Raw genomic sequence first — 18,899 nt, 5'->3', positions numbered from 1 at the left:
TTATTCATGTGACTACTACCCCAGAGAAAACAAAACCCCTAGTGTCCAGCACAGACAGCAGCACTTTGGACAGAGGCAGGAAGCAAAGCCCAGCCTTTATTCATGGAATCTCTTTGCTTTAGCTACTGCACCAGGTCATGGAAGAACTCAGCCACAATCTGAGGCTTAGCTACCTTGTAGCTGGCCATGAAGAGATGAAGGAAGGAAGAGACCTATTTCTTCCTGATGTTAGGTGCGTGCAACATGGACCCTTCACTGTCCCTCTTAAAAGAGCCTTTCCAAGCTGGGGATGTACACCTTCAGCTTTAGAATCTAAAGCCCACCCTGGGCTGTGCTCATGTTGCCCAGAGCCTCTCCCTCCTGTTCTGTTTGCAGCTGAGACTGAACTGAGTGGTACAGTGTGTCACCCTCATCTCATTCTGCTTGAGGTACAACTTGCCCCAGCACCACAGGGAGATAAATACATCTCTGGTCACTCTGCCCAAGAAGTGGCTGTCAGAACCATTCAGGTCAACACAACTCAGGTTCATTTCATTTGTCTCCTAGTGAGGCCTCACAGTCCCTGGATACTGTAGCTGGCAGCTGTGTGACTCCTCGAGCTGACCAGGAGGACATGTCTCTGAAAGTCTCAAAGGAAGAGCTCTGCCTCTTGAATCCACAGCTGATGCTGTCTTTGCAGACTTCACACAAGTCCAAAGCTCATGCCTAAGTGTACTGAGGAGTCCTGAACTGTCCAGGTAAAATATGAAGGGTGGGCAGTGGTCTACTTCACCCATAGCCTCCTGCACAGACATGGACACCTGCACCTCCTCCAGCAGGAAAAGCCTCAGGACAAAGGCCATCACCAGAATGCAGAAGCAGAAGCTGCTCCACTAGCTGTCATTCAACAGCTTGTCCACAAAGTCCTACCAGCTGCAGGAGTCGGTGTCATGGCCCAACTAGTGCAGAAAGTGTTTACAGGCTCCAGTCTCTCTCAGATCACTCCTCACCATTCAAGAGGCAGCAGGCCACCACATCTGTTGTACAGCAACTCAGACCCTCTCCTGTTCCAAGACCAACAGTGCTCTAGAGTGGGCATATCTTGGGAAAACACCATCAAATGAGTCTTAAAGACATGCCAAGATCTGTGCTGTGCCAAGCACATCATTTCTCAGATTAAAAACAAAGGCCAGTTCCAAGTACTCAACTTGTCAAACTCACCACTCTGTGTGGGCACAGTGACACTACAGATTTCTTAAGACATCACAAAACAGTGGCTGACAGCTGCCCCTGTTCCTCCTGGAATTCATACTCCTATGGAAGCTGTACAGGCTCATCAGAGCAGACAGACAGCACTGAGCAGCTCTGCTCATGCTCTGACAGCTCAGAGGCACCAGAGCTCCTGGGCTCTGCTTTCTGGGGGTGAGGGGAAAAGGGAAGTGACCAGTGTACAGTATGTCTGAGAATGCTGATGGTCACAAGGGCAGATAGATCAATTCCAATTTCTGTTTTATAGCCTCATCATATAAGTGGATCATGACTGGTTTCAAGTGTCATTCTCTTGTCTGGCAGTTCCTGCAGGGTTACAACTCCTGGCTGGGTGCATCTGCTGTGAACTCCCTGTCTAGCATGAAATTCACTCACAGCAGCCTCCACACCCTCCCTGGGCAGCCTGAGCCAAGGCTCCCTCACTGAAACACCAAACAAATTCTTCCTTGTGTTTCAGTGGAGCTGTTTGTGTTGCAGCTTGTGCCCATCACCCCTTGTCCTGGCTCTGGGCACTACAGAAAAAAACGTCACCCCAACCTCCTGACACCCACCAGTGAGATATTTGTGACTATTAATGAGATCCCCCCTCAGCCTTCTCCAGGCTGAGCAGCCCCAGGTCCCACAGCCTTTCCTCACAAGGAAGATGCTCCAGTCCCCTCAGCATCTTGCTGGCCCTGCACTGGCCTCTCTCCAGCACTTCCCTGTCCCTCTGGAGCTGAGGAGCCCAGCACTGGCCCCAGGACTCCAGATGAGGCCTCAGCAGGGCAGAGCAGAGGGGCAGCACAACCTCCCTGGCCCTGCTGCCCACACTCTCTTGCTGCCCCCAGGCTGCCATTGGCTTCTTGCCCATGAGGGCACGTTGCTGCTCATGGGCAGTTTGTTATCAGCCAGCACTGCCAGGTCTCTCTCCTGGAGCTGCTCTCCAGCAGGTCACCCCCAGCCTGTGCTGGGGCAGGGGGTTGTTCCTCCCCAGCTGCAGGACGCTGCCCTTGCTGAACCTCAGGAGGTTCCTCTGTGCCCAACTCTCAGCCTGTCCAGATCCAGCTGGATGGCAGCTCAGCCTCTGGGGAATCAGCCAGTGCTCCCAGCTTGGTGCCAGCAGGGAACTTGCTGAGGGTCTCTCTGTCCCCTCATCCAGGTGGATGAGGAAGATGAAGTGTGAGGCTCATCCTTTCTTCCTACCTCACTTGTCCATTACTCAGGATGTTTCACTCACACTTACCCAGAGTTTCATGGTGCATGCTGGAGGCCTGCAGCCTCTCTTTGTCAAATAATGAGATAATTGGGGTTTTGTTTCATTCAATTTAACACCTTCAGTAACTACCCACTGGAGATCCAACTTCACATGCAGAGGCAACGTGAAGCTTTATCCAAGACTTCCAGTTAATCAATAGTTTATCTGCAGGAGAAAAGCTAGTACAGCAGGCAAAGAGATTCAAATATCCACCATAATGAATTAGTGGCTCCTACCAATGAACCTGCAGTATTTCAGGGAGCTAAGTCTGTGCTAGCAGTCACACACACGTGTTCACACAGGCCAGCAGCCTCAACACATCACCAGTGACCAGTTCCCTTGTGTGTGCTTGCAGTGAGCTGGGTTCAGGTGCCCCAACACATCACCTGCCCCCACTATGGCATTTTAGGTTAAGAGTTTGCTTCTGCAAGGAAAGAAGTCAAGCTGGTCCAGAAATCAATGCTGATTTCAGTCACTCCCTGTGAGCCACAGAGGTGTTTAGTGACTGAGCAACAGCAAGAGGGGACTTCAGCACTAACTGCAATTGCCTTCTAAGAGTCAGCTGAAGCAGAGGGCTGTTAACACCCTCTGCCTGGTTACTGCTGCTCCATTTCACTTCATTTTCACATTGCTCTTGTCACCTCTCCCACAACCAGCTGCTCCAAACTGCCACACCAGCCCAGGACAGCATGACTCAAGAAGCCTGGCACAGCACCCTCCTCTCCAGCCACCCCAATGAAGCTGACCTGTCAACAACTCTGCTCTCCCACTTGCCTTCACCAGCAACACCTTTGTCTCACAGAGCTGCAAAACCACCTTGGAGCTGACAAATCAGGCTCCTCAAACAGATTTATCTTCATCTAGATTTGTCCTCTCCATGGATTTATTGTGCCTGAGACACTTCATAGCAAGATGAAGAGGACCAAGGTGCTTGATCTGTAGATCACAAGTCTACTGGTAACAGAAACACCCAAACTCTATTTCCATCACTTCCCTGTCCACCTGGGCTAAGGCTGCAGCTTGTCCAGAGCCCAGAGGCTTGACAGCCCCTTCCCAGGGACCAATTTACTTCTCACCCACTGTGTTATTTCCTTGAACACATCTCTTTGGCTTCACTTACTCTTTGCTGCTACTTCTTTCGTCACCTTCCACGCAGCACTGACCACTGCAGTTGTTAGGACATGCATATCACAGACATGGCCACTGACAGCAATGATAACCTGTACTGGTTAACTTGCAGCACCCTGGGAAAGAAGGAATCTACATGTAGTCCCTGATAATTAGGCACTTATTAATACTAGATACTTAGAATACACCCTTTCTCATCCAGTAATTCCAACCTAAGCACTTGTTCTGACCCAAGGAACTACCCATGAAAGGACTTTCACATCTTTTGCTGACACATGTCTTGAGAGGAGGTGCTGGGATAAGCCTCAGCTGACTGATGCCTGTTCACAGAGAGGAGGGACTCACCGAGCCAAACTCACACCTGATGCAGCCTGTCTTGTCACCCCACAGGGTGGGAAGTTTATGGATCAAGGCAGAACACAGCCACAAGGCATAGACAGAAGGTTAAAAAGCAAGTCACAAATGTGTTACTCTATTTAGCAGCTAAACTGATGATGAAAGCACCTTGGCTTCTGCTGCTGGTTTTAAATCAACGTGGCAAAGGGGAATACAGACAAACCCTATTAAAAAGCCATCTGTCACATCAAGAGAATCAATTTCAGAGGGGTTCTTTTCCTTGCTCCACATCAGCTGGACTTCTCTGGGCCTGATGCTTACAGCATCAACTTTAAAAGAGCAGCCTCAGCCCCTGAGGATGAATGGGAAGGCTTTAGGTTCACAGTACAGGGACTTACAGCTTTGGAGGAGGACTGAAGTTAGTGCTTTTTTTATCTCACACCAGTAGGAGTTCAGGTGATACCCTCAAGGAGGAGGGCAGATGGGTGAACTGGCTGGAGCCCAGGGCACTGCTAAGCCAGGAACATCTTTTCAAACAGCACAGCTGAGATGTTTCTCTTGCAATTTGCATTCTGAGACATCCCATATGTTTGCCACTTCTCCTCAGGTGCACTAAGAGGCTGCCAGGTCCTGTTCTCCTCTGCTCCCTCTGTGAGTGTGCACTAGAGAGGCAAAGCTCTGACCTTCCCAACGCTAATGTACTGCCACGTGACCCCAGCAGCACAGGGCTCCTGCCTCCTGGGATGGGCTGGCAGCTGACCTCACTGGGCTGCAGGGGAGTCAAGGACCAGGTATGGTAAAACCCAGGAGATTTGTTCAAATTGCAGGGGAATGAAGATAGAGATAGAATTAAAAGCAGGTCCCAGTGGCATTTCAGCCATGCAGTGGCTTCGGTTGAGTGAGCAAGTGGCAGGCACAGTGCTCAGCACGGGATTACCCAAGGGCTGACCACACCAGCCCCACTGTGTCTCAGGCACCCTGACCCAACTGCTCCCCAGGAAGGAGGGTCACAGGCTTTCCTGCAAAGCCACAGAGCAGAGGGAAGGGCTGCTTCAGTAAAAGAGCTGCTTTGCCAACACAGAAGGTCACTCAACTATGACAAAATGCATCCAATTAAGTCTTCTGTGCTGCAATGGGCCTAGAAAACAAACAAACCCAGGACACTGTTGACATTGTGCCTCACTGATGAGTAACCTTTTAGTCTGACCTGTAACATTAAAGGGAACAGATGAAATTGTTACTGTGAGCCAGGACCCAAAGGAGCCAGTGGCAGCTCCAGCACTGGCCTCTGCATTTCCATGGTAACATTGTGACCTGTGTTTTGATTCATAAACAAACAGCATATTCCACAGCAAGAGTTGGGATGCACCTACACCTACACTATAGCTGTGCTGGTCGATCCTGGAAGCAGCCTTGAAACCCTCTGAGATGCCATTTCACATCCCTGCATTGCCCTGAACTCAGGCTGCCTACAGCCACCTCCAGAGCCTGAGCTCTTTGTAGAAAGGTCACCTCCATGGCTTGAGGCCAGCCACACCACGTCAGCACAGGCAGATATCAAGAGAGCTGGGCCAGATGCACTGCAGGAATCTGTCATGGGGACTGTAAATATCCTCTAGAGAAAAGGACCACTTGATGCTTACTCTGAGTCAGGCTCCACTGGCAGCTCCACAGTCTGAACATCAGCAAACTGAAGGGTCCTTCTTGGAGTGTTGTCAAGTTGTGGCCTTATGGAAAGCACAGCTCACAGGTCACTTCCTTGGCCTGAAGCACCTGAAAAGCCTCATGCTGGAGCTCCTCAAGCCCCATGTCACTTCATGCAGGGTCAGGGATCTCCTCCATTGCATAGCTGCTGCTCTCCACACACACTCACCCTCTCTGTCCTGAAGCAGCAGAAGGCTGGGGTGCACACACAGGTGGCTGCTCCGATGCAGCCCCTGCATGTGCCACAGCAGCCTCACAAACACACAGTTCTCTGCCATCACTACCCATTGCTGCTTGGCTTGGTGAAGCTCTCAGGTGCCCTTTTCTCCTTACACAGTGAGGCCTTACTGAAGGCTGAAACATCATGTGAAAACAAAGCAAAGAAGTGAAGACAATTCCTTCTGAGCTCTAAAAAGAAGCTTCTCCCAGTTCCAGGGAACCATCCATTTTGGCTTGCACTGATGCAAACCACTCAGAGCAGCCAGGCTGTTTCTGTAATGACCACAGTGAATTTGCGGGAAGACCTGCTAGGCAGCTCTGGCCCAAGGCCCATCACCTCTGCAGCACTAAGCAAACCTTACACTTGCTGGGATCCTTCCTACTTCATGTGCAGCTTGCCCAGAGCAGCCAGTGGGGAGACCAGCCCTGCATCCTCCAGTGACAACCCCAACACTCCAGCAGCAGCAGTAGCCAACCTCCAAATAGTCCAAGTGAACAAAAGAGAAACTGCCCAATAGTTCTTTCTTGTGAAAAGACCCAGCACAACCTTTCCAAGGATCCTTGTGTCTGAATCCCACATCACCAGGACACGTTGCTGCTCCCCCAGAGAGGAGGGAGTTTCTCAAATGCTCCAGTTGCTGTCATTTCTCCTTTCACTGCTCCATGCTCTCAGTGTATTTTTCCTTGCATGGTTGCAATACTTGGAGATAAGCAAGTATTGGATTTTAAGCAGCATCTTGGTGTGGGGCCTCTGATATCTGGGAGAAGGGGACTCTGGGACTCAATTCCACAAGACTGAGTGATGATTACTTCTACATTTTGCTCTCTGCAGCCTTTTTACACTTCCCTTTCATAACATTTCAATCCTTTTCCCTATCTCTCTTCTAGGTCTGTCCCAAGGGATACCCACTCCTACACTAAGATCATTCCACAGACATGATGAAAAGTCTGTGGAAGGTACCAGAAAACTGTGAGAGTCAGCAAGGACACTGACAACAGCCTTGCAGTCAGAATGAATGCTCAACATGGGTGAGTGCTCTTCTTGGGAACCTTCCCAGACCTTCAGCCTGCATGAATAAACCACCAATGAAAAGAGAGTAGATGCATTACCACCTCAGCACCAGCTCCTTTAACAGAGCCATGTCCTGCCAGCCACAGCAGAGTCTCACCCTCTCTTTTTCCTAGTTCCTGAGAATACCTTAAGAGATCAGGAGGAAAAAAACCCTGCAACCCTCTTTGCCTCCTGTTGATGTTCAGTTCCTTGCCCACTGTCCTAGTGAAGGAAGCAAGGCATGAACAGATTGCAATTATATTGAAAACAGAGGTAAAGAAGGTGTTGCAAATAACTCCCCCCTCATGAAAACACTCACACATGGCAGCTGGCCTGCCCTGCTGATATACAACCCCACTGTAGCTCTTCATCACCGCTCCCCAGCTTCTCAAAGCCATTCTGCCACACACATGAGCTCTCCCAAGGGGCCACCAGAAACAGACTCTGGGGTATAAATGTTACCACCAAAGAATAAGCTCTTTGATCAGTTGTGGAATGTGAAGTAAGAGGTGGGATGCAAAGGCCATTATGCCACCTCCTTTCCTTGGAGGCAAGGGACTCTCAAGAGAAGAGAAGTCAGACCAAAATGGACCATCCTCACAGAACAAAGTGCAGCAGAAATGGAGTAAGTTGGGGCAGTCTTTGTGCACTTAGTATCTCCATCCAGATGATGGGTCTCCCCTGTCTGCCTGGGGAGATGCAGAGCCCCACGCTTCTGCTGAGGAATTGAACTAGCAGGTAAAGCAGCAAAAGAACTGACATCCTAAAGGTTCATACCCACCTCATTTTGCATGAGGATTGTCCTCTGCAGGGAGGGAGAAGAGTTCTAGCTCCTGGATTCACAGAAGAGAAGGATCCTGCCCCTCCCTCCATGCCAGTCCCACTGATGGCTCTTCCATCTTCCTGCTCCTTCCTGCTTCCTCCTGTCTGTTCCTGTTCCTCTTTTCTTTCACTACATTCATCAACAACTTTAAACCTTTCTTCAACTGTTTGTTTTTTTCTGGACTACAAACTACTGAGGTCAAGGTTTGCCTCTTTCCATTCCATTTAGGCTGGAGCCTTAATCCCAGCTGCAGTCTGCTGGCAGTGCAGGGAGCATCCACATATACAGCTAGGGTTACTGCAGCAGAAAGCAGGCAAAGACACTGTTCCACCAGGTAAAGACACTCGTGGTGAGAACCCAGAGTGCTCTGAACAGAGATATGTGCACTGAGGACTTGATTCTTCAGTGTGCTGAGCTTTCTGAACCCAAGACACCAACCCATGCAAGCAGGAATTCAACCACAGGATGCTGCTGGGCTCATACAGCCCCAACACTGTTGTCTCCCTGCTCTCTTCAGCCAAACTGATGAGACTCAGGTCCTTCTATATACATGCTACATCTTCAGCTTCTGTAGAAGAGGCCCTTGCTTTGTTTCACTGGATGAAAGCTGATCATCTGCTGAGCCAAAGGTGAAGTGCCCAGAGACCTGTGACAGCGATACTGAGAGACACAGGATTTTAGCAAGAAGGAAAGAGTTGATTTCTCTGTTATTAGACTACTGGGATGAACAAAAGGGAGAGAAACTTTCCACTCTCAGCATCTTTACAGGATGGCAACCTTCCTCCCATGGTTATTTATACAGATAAGTCACAGACTGTGCTGAATTATACACTGCAGAGTCTCAAAAGATGGCTTAAAAGTGAGGATTCGTCTTTTTTCCCCTCTTCTTTAAACATTTAGAGTCATTTCTAGGGAACTGTATTGCTTTCCAAGTCAACACTCAAGGATCCCATCCAGACTGTGGGGTTTCCACGTGCATCTCTTGCTGTTTGACTCTTACCTGCAGCAACTGAAGTCGCTTGGATTCAAAGATGACCTCAGGCCTCACACGTCAATGAGGCAGTGGGCAGCTTACACACATCACAAGCACAGAGAGGGCTTAAGCATTGGTCTGGGGAGCCCCACAATAGCACATTATCCACATCAGCTCCATCTGCACATTTCCCTTATCTCAGTTAGAGAGAGGAACAAGCAACTAGGAGCACACATAAGGTTTAGTAAAACAACAGCTTTCCAAGTGTGTATTGGAGAGGCTCCTACTCCTTGGCTCTGACCAGTGTTCCAAAGGTCTCAGGCACCTGAACAGACCTGCAATGCCCTTGTATCCATCAGAGACTCTCCAGCTGGTACTGTGAGGGCACCAGAAAGAGCAGGAGACAACACTGTGCCCTGTCAGAAACCGGGGGTGGGGAACTGCAGAAAAGGACCAGCAAAGACTCCAGCTGACAGGCAGCTGCAAAAATGGCCATGATAAAGGATGCTTTAGCCATGCTGGGAAGCCTCCTCAGACCTGCCTGGCCTGTCTCTGAGCTGTCTGTCCAACCTTTTCCTTCCCTCTGCCTCAGAGATGCTTCACCTCAGCTGCATTAAACCCTGGCCTTTTTCTACTCTTCCCCTTCCAACCACCATGTGCTGTTCCTACACCAAATATTGTGACACACCACTGGAGTTTCTCATGCCTGCGAAAAAAAGAATGCAGGCAAAGTGCAGTCCCTTGATTGAAAGCCCTTCCATCCACAGAGGGAGCACAGCTCAGCCAAGGACAGCCTGAAGGTCAGCAGAACAGATCCAAGAGAAAACAGGCAGGGTCCCATTCAGCTGGCTGTCACAGACTGGTGGGGACTGGGTTGGCTCTTTTAGAAAGAGGCATCTCCTACCTGGAGAGGTTTAAACACTCAAAGTGTACATAAAATAACCACTCTGTTACGTTCTCTTTAATAACTTTATCCCCTGCAAAACAGTTCAATGCTACAGAGGAATCTGCTGATTGTTCACCCAGGATTTTCTGTGGATTCCACAGGATTTTCTAAAGGTCTTTTTAGTGACTTTATGGCCTGAAAAATGTTGTCTTTCCTCACATAGCAGACACAGCTCTGCTAGAAATCAGCTGGAGTTCTCTTGTTCTCTCTTGGCCACCAAGCACAACTCATGATAAGCTGACAGAGACAATATCTGCATCTGAATAACTACCACATCAGCTAGCACATGCTGGCAGCCTCAACTAGACACAGCAAATCTCATTTTAACCCCTGATGAAGCAAACCCTGGGAATAAATCCAGGTGGTACCTTTGCCAGCAGACTGCAGCACGTGTACTAAGCACATCAGTTAACACACTGTAACTCACCTTTTTCTTAATCCTCCAGTGAAAGCAAGACCCAGGAGGGACAAACCAGTGCAGAAGCCTTGTGCAGTGCTGTCTTTCACTTCCCAGCTGAAAATTCTTCCAAGGACATCAGTTCTAGGGGTGAATTTATGACAGGGCACCTGTCCACTGAAACTGAACTTGTCCCCACAGCCCACCCAGCCCCTGAGTCACCAAACTGCCTTTTCTCCTCAGAGGCTTCACAGGCCTAGAGAGGGACTCCTCCTGCCTCTGCTGCTGAGGTCTCACACTAACCCTTTACAATAAATAAAAGCATTTTCATTTTCAGGCCTACTACCAAATAGGTGCATGCACACAGACACAAACAAGGCAGGTCAGTTCTCTTACCTGAACCGTTTCTACCTTCAGGATGGTTTTGGGAAAGATATTCTCCGAAAGCCCTTGCAGCTCTGCATACCCAGGCATCACAGGGGCAGCAAAGGAGAGAGAGGGAGAGAGATGGGGAATGGTTAAAGCCCAAGGAAAGAAGGCACAGCTATCAATACACTGCTGTTTTCCTGCAGCTGCCTTTCCCTCAGTTTCAGGTGACACCAATTCAAACACACTGCAACAGCAGTGAGGGCATTCTGGCTGACACACCTGAGTTTTCCCCCTGGCCACACCTGGGCTGTAAGTCCAGGACTGGTGTGGTCTTTAGTTCCTCTTAAAACTGGAAAAAAACCCCCATTGAAATGCACCTGCATTGAACTTGGTCTGGTTTCTGTGATGGAACTGGATCACTGTGTCTAACCTCCCCTTTTGGCAGCTCAGGGAAGAAGGTGGAGACAACCATCACCCCAGCCTCCTACTTCTGAATGCTCCTACCTGGGAGTTATCACAGCCTACATGTTGATGCCAACACCCATCTTACCTACCTTAGCCCTGAGCTCTCAAGCACCAACTATGTCAGTCTTTGGATCACTGGACCTTATTTGAGAGGGCAGCAGAACACCTGACTAAAGCAGCTCCAGGATCTCCCATGGATTCAGGTCCCAGGATGACTCAGATTTTACTGAAATATATTAAGAATCAACCAGGCAGGGTGAGCTCAACCCTGATCACACATCAAGGCCTACATAAGAGAGCAAACCTATGAATATTCCAACCAGGGAAAAGCTTTCTGCTTTCAACCCACACAGGAAAGGAATCCTTGGTCAAGGCATGCATTCCCTGGTGCACAGTAAATACAAGTCTCCTATTGCCAGGTCATTTCTAACATCCTGCTTGTTCTCCTGTACCCCACTAACCTGCCACTCAAGGCAGTGAACATCAGCTTTTCCCTAGGTTTGTAGAACAACCTCTCCATGGTCTGCAGCATCACAACCAGGCTGCTGTTTGCCAACGGACAGTCCAAAGTGGAGACTCACAGTGAGATGAAACAACCACCCACCTCCTTAGCAAGCCCAGCCAACACAACCCAGCAGCCAAGCACTCTCAGCCTGCAAGGACACCAGCATCTCTTCAGGAGGGAGATGAAGACTTGCTGCAACAGTGAGGACTCCCCATACTAAGGCATCACATCCACTGTCCTCTTCCTTCAGAGGTGCTCAACCCCAGAACATCCCTCTCCAGTTCAAGCTGCCACAAAAGGCTATGCTCATAACAGCCATTGAGCAGCACACCCCAACTTGTGTAGCCAGGAGTTTTCCCCCCATTGCTTTTATACACCTCCCCCCAAAGGGGAAAAGATTCATAAAGCTCTGATGTACCTCCCAGAGCGACTGGAGCTGGGAGGAGTGGGAAGTCCATTTGTCATCCCCAGCCAGCAACAGGGGATCGATATGAACGATGAAGGAAAAGTAATTTCATCTCCTTGGGACTAAATTTCAGCACAAACACAAAATGCTTTGGAGCAGCACAGCTGGAGCTGTGCAATGAGCAAGGTTGAAGCTTCTGCATCACTACAGACTAACAGGCCATGCTGTGGCTTCTTCTGCTTCTAGATTCTTGCCTGTCTCATACCTTTAGACACCAGTCTGGGGTGGCAGTTGCCCAAACTGTCCTCCTCGATGCCTAAGCACCCCAGGGATGGTCATGCAGAGGCTCTGTCTCATGGGGGAGGTGTACAACCAGCAAGCAATCCCCATCATGAAGAGCAAAGGGATGATCATCCCAGTTCACCCACACAGGAGGGGAAGAGCCTCATGGATGTCCCTTGCACCCACCACGTTTCTGTCTGGGCACAAACCACCACAGTCCTGGAGGAAACACACAAATGTCAGGAGCTGGAGAGTGGCAACTTGAGGGAAGTGGTTGAGTTGCCATCCCTGGAGGCATTTAAAGGACATGTAGTTGTGGTGCCTGGGGACACGGTTTAGTGGTGGATGTGGCAGCTTTACAGTTGGACTTGGTGATCTTAAGGGACTTCTCCAACCTAAATGATTCTATGATTCTAACATCAGTTTATGCAGCTGCAAGAGCACTCCTGCTCTCCATCAGAGAGGTGGTTAAGGCTCAGTCAAAGCCACATCTGATCTCATGTGGCACTGGCAACAGCCCTTCTTTGAGCAGATGGCTGGGCTCAAGACTTCCAAGATCTCTTCCACTAAGACTTCTGTGACTCTACAGAAATGTCTGTCCTTGCAAGGCACCATTAACATCACTCACAAACACAATCATTTACATTCTTGGGGAAGAATTTGAGGCATCTTTTGAGCATCAGCAGTCACTCCATGTATTAAAAAACAACAATGAGTGATGTCTGAGGTAAATGATCAGTGAGAACATGGTGACGTGCACAAAAAAATGCTGAAATATGACCAAATTTAGTCTGTAACTAGTCCAAAAGCTCCAAGAGCATTGGTAGCTCATCTGTCATTCTCTCATCTCATCCCTCTGCCAATGCCTCAGCTCTGCCTGCCTTCAAATCCAAACCAAAGCTTCATCCTCAGCTTGCAAATCGCCGGCTCAAAAAATTAGTACCAAGCACTTCCTAAGACCCAAACCTGATTACACAGAGCCAGAGAGAAGCTCACCTGCCCTCCATCCCGCCCTGTTCCACAGCAAAAGTAGTGTCACTCAGAATAGGAGCCCCAGTTTAAAGGTGCTGCAGTGCCTCTAACCCAGCTCTCCTGTTTCCCCAGGAAGGGTAAAATCCCCAGCCCTCTCCTCTCGGGTCAGAAGCACAGTCGAGGAGCACTGAGCTACTCAAAAACGTTGCTGTTCAGCCCAGGCTGTACCTGCAGGTACCTGCAGGTCTGTCACCACCATCCCACTCCCACAGCTCTCAGATGCTGCAGGGCAGCCCAAGAGCAGATGAACACGGATGCTTCACTGCAGGGATCTAGTGCCAGCTTAGAAAGGCAACGATGCCCGTGCAGTACAACGTGCAACTGGGGGGTTACGGCCAATTACACTGCAAACATCAGACTCAGTCTTCTGCTTATTATCTCAGTGGTTCCCAAGTGCCACCAGATTCTCCTTGGCTGTGCCTCAGCTATCTCCCCTCGATGTCTGCTTGTGCTCTTTGCCAAGGGGACTCTGCTAGCCACACTGCCTCCTTATGCCCAGTCTCCCCTTGCCAAGCTTTTTGTCTTCCTTCTCTGACCTGGCTCAGTTGAGCCATAACCCTGAATGTGTGACACTGCAAAAGCTGCATACAAATGAGCAAGTAGTACTGAGAGGTAATCAGTTGATGACATGACAAGTTTAACTCTGATTCATCTAAGAGAGAGGTTTTCACTGTAGTGACAGGTCAGACCTGCACATTACACAGTCAGCACAGCTCAATTAAACGAAGGGATAACAACCAGGAGCCACAGCCCTGGCACACTGTGCTGCTGAGTCCAAGCAGTGATGTCAAGACTGCTGTTGCCTCAGAGGAAACACCACCATCTTCTCCATCAGAATGGCTTCAAGAGTGCAGAGGGTGGGACGTGGCAGCACAAGGGAAGCAAAGGCAGCTGCCCTGTTCCTGCATTTCTCTTTTTACTGCATTTTTCAGCACTCACCAAGCATTAGATGTCAAAGCTGAGCTGAGGTCTGCAAGAGAAACTGAGGTTTTGCACAGAAGCATAGATGGTCTAGACATCCATTTGCTAGGAGGAGGAAAGCTGCCAAATAACAAAGATCTCAATTACAGCATGATGAGCATGGGATAGCCTTCATGTCTCTGAAATAATCATATCATTGAGATAAAAGGGGCTCTGATGCATGCCAGCAGCTATGAGAAACTGATGCACACAGCTCAATCCACCAAACTGACACAGAGCTGAGTGAAGAAATGTGCATTAAACACTCAGAGACACACAAAAGACCTGAGATCACTCCATTTACAGTGCAGCAGGGAGCTAAGCAAAGCCCAGTCTATTCAGGAGTATTACATGGAAAACTAAGGAACACCCACCACCTTCTCGTGTTCCCTCAGCACTGCCCAGAGGAGCTGCAGCAGGAATCTGTGCTGACAGCATCTGGCAGTGCTGCATCACAAGAAAACAGGAGAGGAGAGACCTCTTGCATCATCAGGACCTACATCCTCCTACAGCCCCAGTCCTGCTCTTGTCACCGAGCAGAGAGGGGAACACCACCAGCAAACCCAGAGTTAACAGCTCAGTCATTAAGGACTGTTGACACCCACGCTGTTTAAACCTAATAGTAACAATACCCTGACAAAAATGAGTTCTCTGAAAGATCTATGTGGGGAGATGGCAGCTGGAAAATTTACATTGTAAATTGCCAGGTTCTAAATTTTCACTCTCAAGAAAGGGAAATGGGATGTCAGCAGTGGATCTGAAATAAAGACCCCACACTCTCCTAGGGATTTATAGTCAGGGAGCTGGGGCAGGAGGAGAGAGGATGGAGAGTGGAGAAGAGAACAAGGCAATCAAAGCATGACAGAGCTCATACCACCCAGAAAAAATCATAAGTGGAGAAAAGGAAGCTAGACTCCACGACAAACCCTGATCTCACCTGAAAACTGCTCATGCCATATGAGACCTGGGGTAAGGAACACATCTAAGTACCTCAACGTTTTGTGAGTGCAAGATTTACCCTTTTGCAGCAATTAACTCTTCATGGCCTCATTTACACCCACTCTCTAGCCCTCCCTAAGCAGTACAGAGGGAGTGAGACCTCTCTGTGGGGTATCTTGGACTAGACACCCAAGTCCCAAGACTGGGTAAGACGAATCAGACGCTCAACCCAAATACTTCCCATAGCAAGGAGGGATGGTTCTGGAATAGCCAGGGAAAGTCTCTTTGCTCTTTGGGAGCTATCACACACTGCCAAAGCAAAGCTGTAAGCCAGAGTCACACAGTGCAGAGCTGCAGGGAATGGCTTTTCTGCCACATCTGGAGTGTCAGGATCAATCCGTGGGCGTCACGGCAGCAAGGACAAAGAGAACCCGCTTCTAAAGGCTCTGGTTCATCTGTGCCCTTGAAAGTGTGCTAAGGAGGCCAAGGAGCTTAGGTCAGACACCACGGGGGCCAAGACCCTGAAGAAAACATGCACAAGCCCAAGCTGCAGCAGCCTGAGAGCTGTCAGTGGAGGGGCAGCACCAAGGTCATGACTCAAGGACAACTGTGTCATCCCTGCCCTCTGCTCACATGCCCCACACCGAAAGAAAACAGCACGATGCCCAGATCCAAGCACTTCAGGTGTGACCAAAGCAGCAGCAGCAGTGAGGCACAGCCAGTTCCTGGGTGCTGTACATAGATCACAGCAACTCTCTTGGACGAGGGCAAGACCACAGAGACCAAAGGCTGTCAGCACCGTGGATGTTCTCAGCAGTTGCAGCACTGAGCAACCATGCCATTATTTTTGTAAGGAGCTATTTAGAAGATCTAGCACACAGCAAACTGCATGGAGCTTAATTAATCCCCCTGGGACAGGAGCCTCCCCTGAGTTGCTCTGCAGAGATTTTAATTCAGGGGTCTGTGGAGCTTGCACCTTCTGCTGGGATCACGTCAGTAAGCTCAAGCGAGGCAAGCGCACGCACACGCTGCAGCCACGCGCAGCACACACACAGCACTGCCTGCTTTCTTCTTCTCTCAAGGGAAAGTCAGGAGAAATACGAACAGGGCAGAGCCCAGGAGGCACAGAGAAACAATCCCAGAGCATCTCCTCCTGCAGCATGACAATAGGATCCCACAGCTGCCTACAGAAAGCTGCAGGGGACCTGATCATTGAAGCAGTGCTGCCCACACAGGTGATCCAAGTCCTCTTAGGAAGGACAGAATAGGCTCCCTTTGTAGCCTTATCTACTGTCCTGCAGAGCCCTCACTGAACATAAGGAAGACAAGGACACACACATGAGGGAGGGCCCTGGGCAGAGCTGTGTGTGATGTGCTCCAGGAAGCCCAGAGGAAACCTTTCACCGCTGTAGAAATTCTGAGGGTGTCAGAGGCAGCGATTGAGACGCGCCTGGAGCAGCAGGATGGAGGCACGGTGTTGGTCCCCACCAGCACCTTCCCCACGTGAAGAGGCAATGCAGGGAGCTCCTCAACAACTTCTCTGCTCTCCCAAAGGCTTTACTGATTAGGCACTTCTAGCAGAGGATGAACAGGGAGATAGGTAACAGCACTTGTCCTGTGCCATGGTCTACATGACCAAACACTCTCAAGGACTTTATGTTCCCCAGCCCAAGTCCACTCAGCTAACTTTTCTGGTCACACCACCACCGTTACGACTACCAAGAGATACCTCAGAGCTCCCACATAACAGTACCAGCAGCTTATGAGGGGGTACAGCAGGTATGTGGCAAATCAGAACCCCAGAGGCACCTCCTGGGCTCTACCCAGCTCATACTACTCGAGTAGCATCTGTCCATCCTGGTGTAGGCTATCAAACCACTGTATTCAAACACACTGGCTGCTCCCAAACATCCACAGTACCATCTGAGAGCTTACCAGTTACCAAATACGCTGCTTGTGAGACTGATCCTACACCCAGAGCCCCGATACAACAGTCATGGTGTATTTTTGTGTCATTTCTGTACATCCATCTGGCTGACATCTGCCAAAAAGGATCCCACCTCCAGATCCCTCAGTGCTGTTGCAATCACTCATGTTTTCTATACTGGTTATAAACAAGGTCCATCACAAAGTGGGGAAAAGTCCCAGGCTGTGCCTGGACAGGTTTCTCCAGAGGCACTCCAGGCTTTGAAGGATGGATTTCTTTGCCTTGTAAACCGACAGTGATACGTACACACCTTTGGATCTCTTCAAGCCATAAGACTATCTTCCCTCCCAGCACAGCAGAGATGCCATAATGCTGAGTTAGTCACAGAGAGGTGCCTGAGATCTCTCAGCAGCACAGATCGAGTCCTACACATGACTCCAGGTTATTCCAATGCAATTTTGTCTAACACAAAAGATGTGTTATATAACACAGCTCAAAAAGTTTACTTCTTCCCTTGCTTTTTTTTTCCTCCAGCAGCAAAGAGTCTGGGCATGGCAGAGATAGTGCCAGACCTAACCCTTTGCACAGCTGTGCTGGAGGAGCAGGCTAAAAAGCTGCGCCAATGCCCCCAGTGTCACCAGGTAATTGCTGTGCCACTTGCACTGCGGTGTGGCAGAAGGGTCGGTTCCACCTCTTTGGGCAAAGGGCACTGTAGCAAACCTCAGCTGCCACAGCTTTTTAAACCTAAGTACAATCAAGCCAGTATGTTTTCTAGGATCTGCCATGTCTGATACTAAAAAGCACCGGGACCAGATGGGGAGTGAAATGCTGCGCTGCAGGGCAAGCAACGTGAAAACACAGCAGGCATAACATGAACCCACATCATTTAACTGGTCAGTGTGGCGGCTCGGGACGCTGCCACAGAGGTCAGATGTGGTGGGTCCAGGTGTTCATGCGGCATGTTCTCCACTCAAAGGAGCAAGAGCCCCTAAAGAAAGCCGCTGCCTTTGCCCTCAAGGCACACAGACGGCATTTCGGCTGATGGGCAACCACGGAGCAAACCGCCCTGACAAACCCACTTCTGACCTGCTCCTTACAAACCCGGCACATAAACCCCACGGATGACGTTAGCTGGGCTGGCAGCAAGAAGCAGGGACACCTCTGGAGACGAATCCCCTCTCCAACGGCTCAGGGCGCACGGTCGCCCGCGGCCATCAGCCGGGAGCCGCTCTGGGGGGGACACAGCAGCAGCCACCGAGGGAGACTCGCCCGCGGCGTCCCGCAGCCACAGCCGGCGCGACCCCAGGCTCTCCCAGCCCCGGCTGCCATTCCCGAGCCCCTCGGACGAAGCACCCTGCCCCGACCGCCCCGCTCAGCGCCGGGGTCCCGCCCGCTCGGCCCGTCCTGAGGGGCTCGGGGCCTCGCTCCCGGCTCGGCGCCCCCGGGGGCGGACAGGGGCTGCCTGCGGCCCCGCTCCTCCGCCCCGGTACCCACCTCACTTTGGCCGCTACCGACGACATGGCCTCGTTCCTCAGCGTCTTCCTTTTGGACACGGCTGTGCCCATATTCGCGCGGGGAGGAGGCGCCGGGGGAGCGCTCATCGCAGGACCCCGCGGCTGCCCATGCCGCGGCGGGGCCGGGTGCCGGGGCCGGGTGCCGGGGCCGGGTGCCGGGGCCGGGTGCCGGGGCCGCCCTCGCTGCCGCCGCTCCCTCAGCGCCCCGCCATGCCGCGGCCGTCCCTCAGCGCGCCGCCATGCCGCCGCCCGGCCGCGCTGCCCGCCGCTGTGCCGCGCTCCGCCGCCTCCTCATTGACTGCAGTGCGAGGGAGGGCCCGGGCGCGGCCCCGCCGCCCAGGAAGCGCCGCTATATTTGGCCGGCGGCGCCCGTCCCCGCCTCCTCCCGCCTGACATCATGGCGGGGCGGCCGGCAGAGCCGCTGTGGGCACGCTGCGGTCG

At 50.9% G+C, this 18,899-nt stretch overlaps 1 protein-coding gene across 4 annotated transcripts in view; it reads right to left on the bottom strand.

The window, feature by feature from the left end:
- Nucleotides 1-18,545, bottom strand: part of NSMF (NMDA receptor synaptonuclear signaling and neuronal migration factor) — a 48,815-nt gene extending 30,270 nt beyond the window's left edge. For 3 of the 4 annotated variants that reach the window (XM_062011526.1, XM_062011527.1, XM_062011528.1), the window contains exons 1-2: nt 18,439-18,545; nt 10,456-10,517 (exon numbers count right to left, since the gene is read on the bottom strand). In XM_062011526.1, coding sequence (XP_061867510.1) covers nt 10,456-10,517; nt 18,439-18,545 — 169 coding nt within the window. The remainder of the gene's footprint in view (nt 1-10,455; nt 10,518-18,438) is intronic. The other variant, XM_062011529.1, reaches the window with a different exon arrangement.
- Nucleotides 18,546-18,899: the final 354 nt, after the last annotated feature.

The sequence above is a fragment of the Colius striatus genome, chromosome 19 (genome assembly GCF_028858725.1).
Source record: "Colius striatus isolate bColStr4 chromosome 19, bColStr4.1.hap1, whole genome shotgun sequence".
In the NCBI taxonomy this organism is placed as follows: Eukaryota; Metazoa; Chordata; class Aves; order Coliiformes; family Coliidae; genus Colius; species Colius striatus.
Note: the sequence above shows the minus strand (reverse complement) of the source record. Positions and strands in the feature narration are given on the sequence as shown.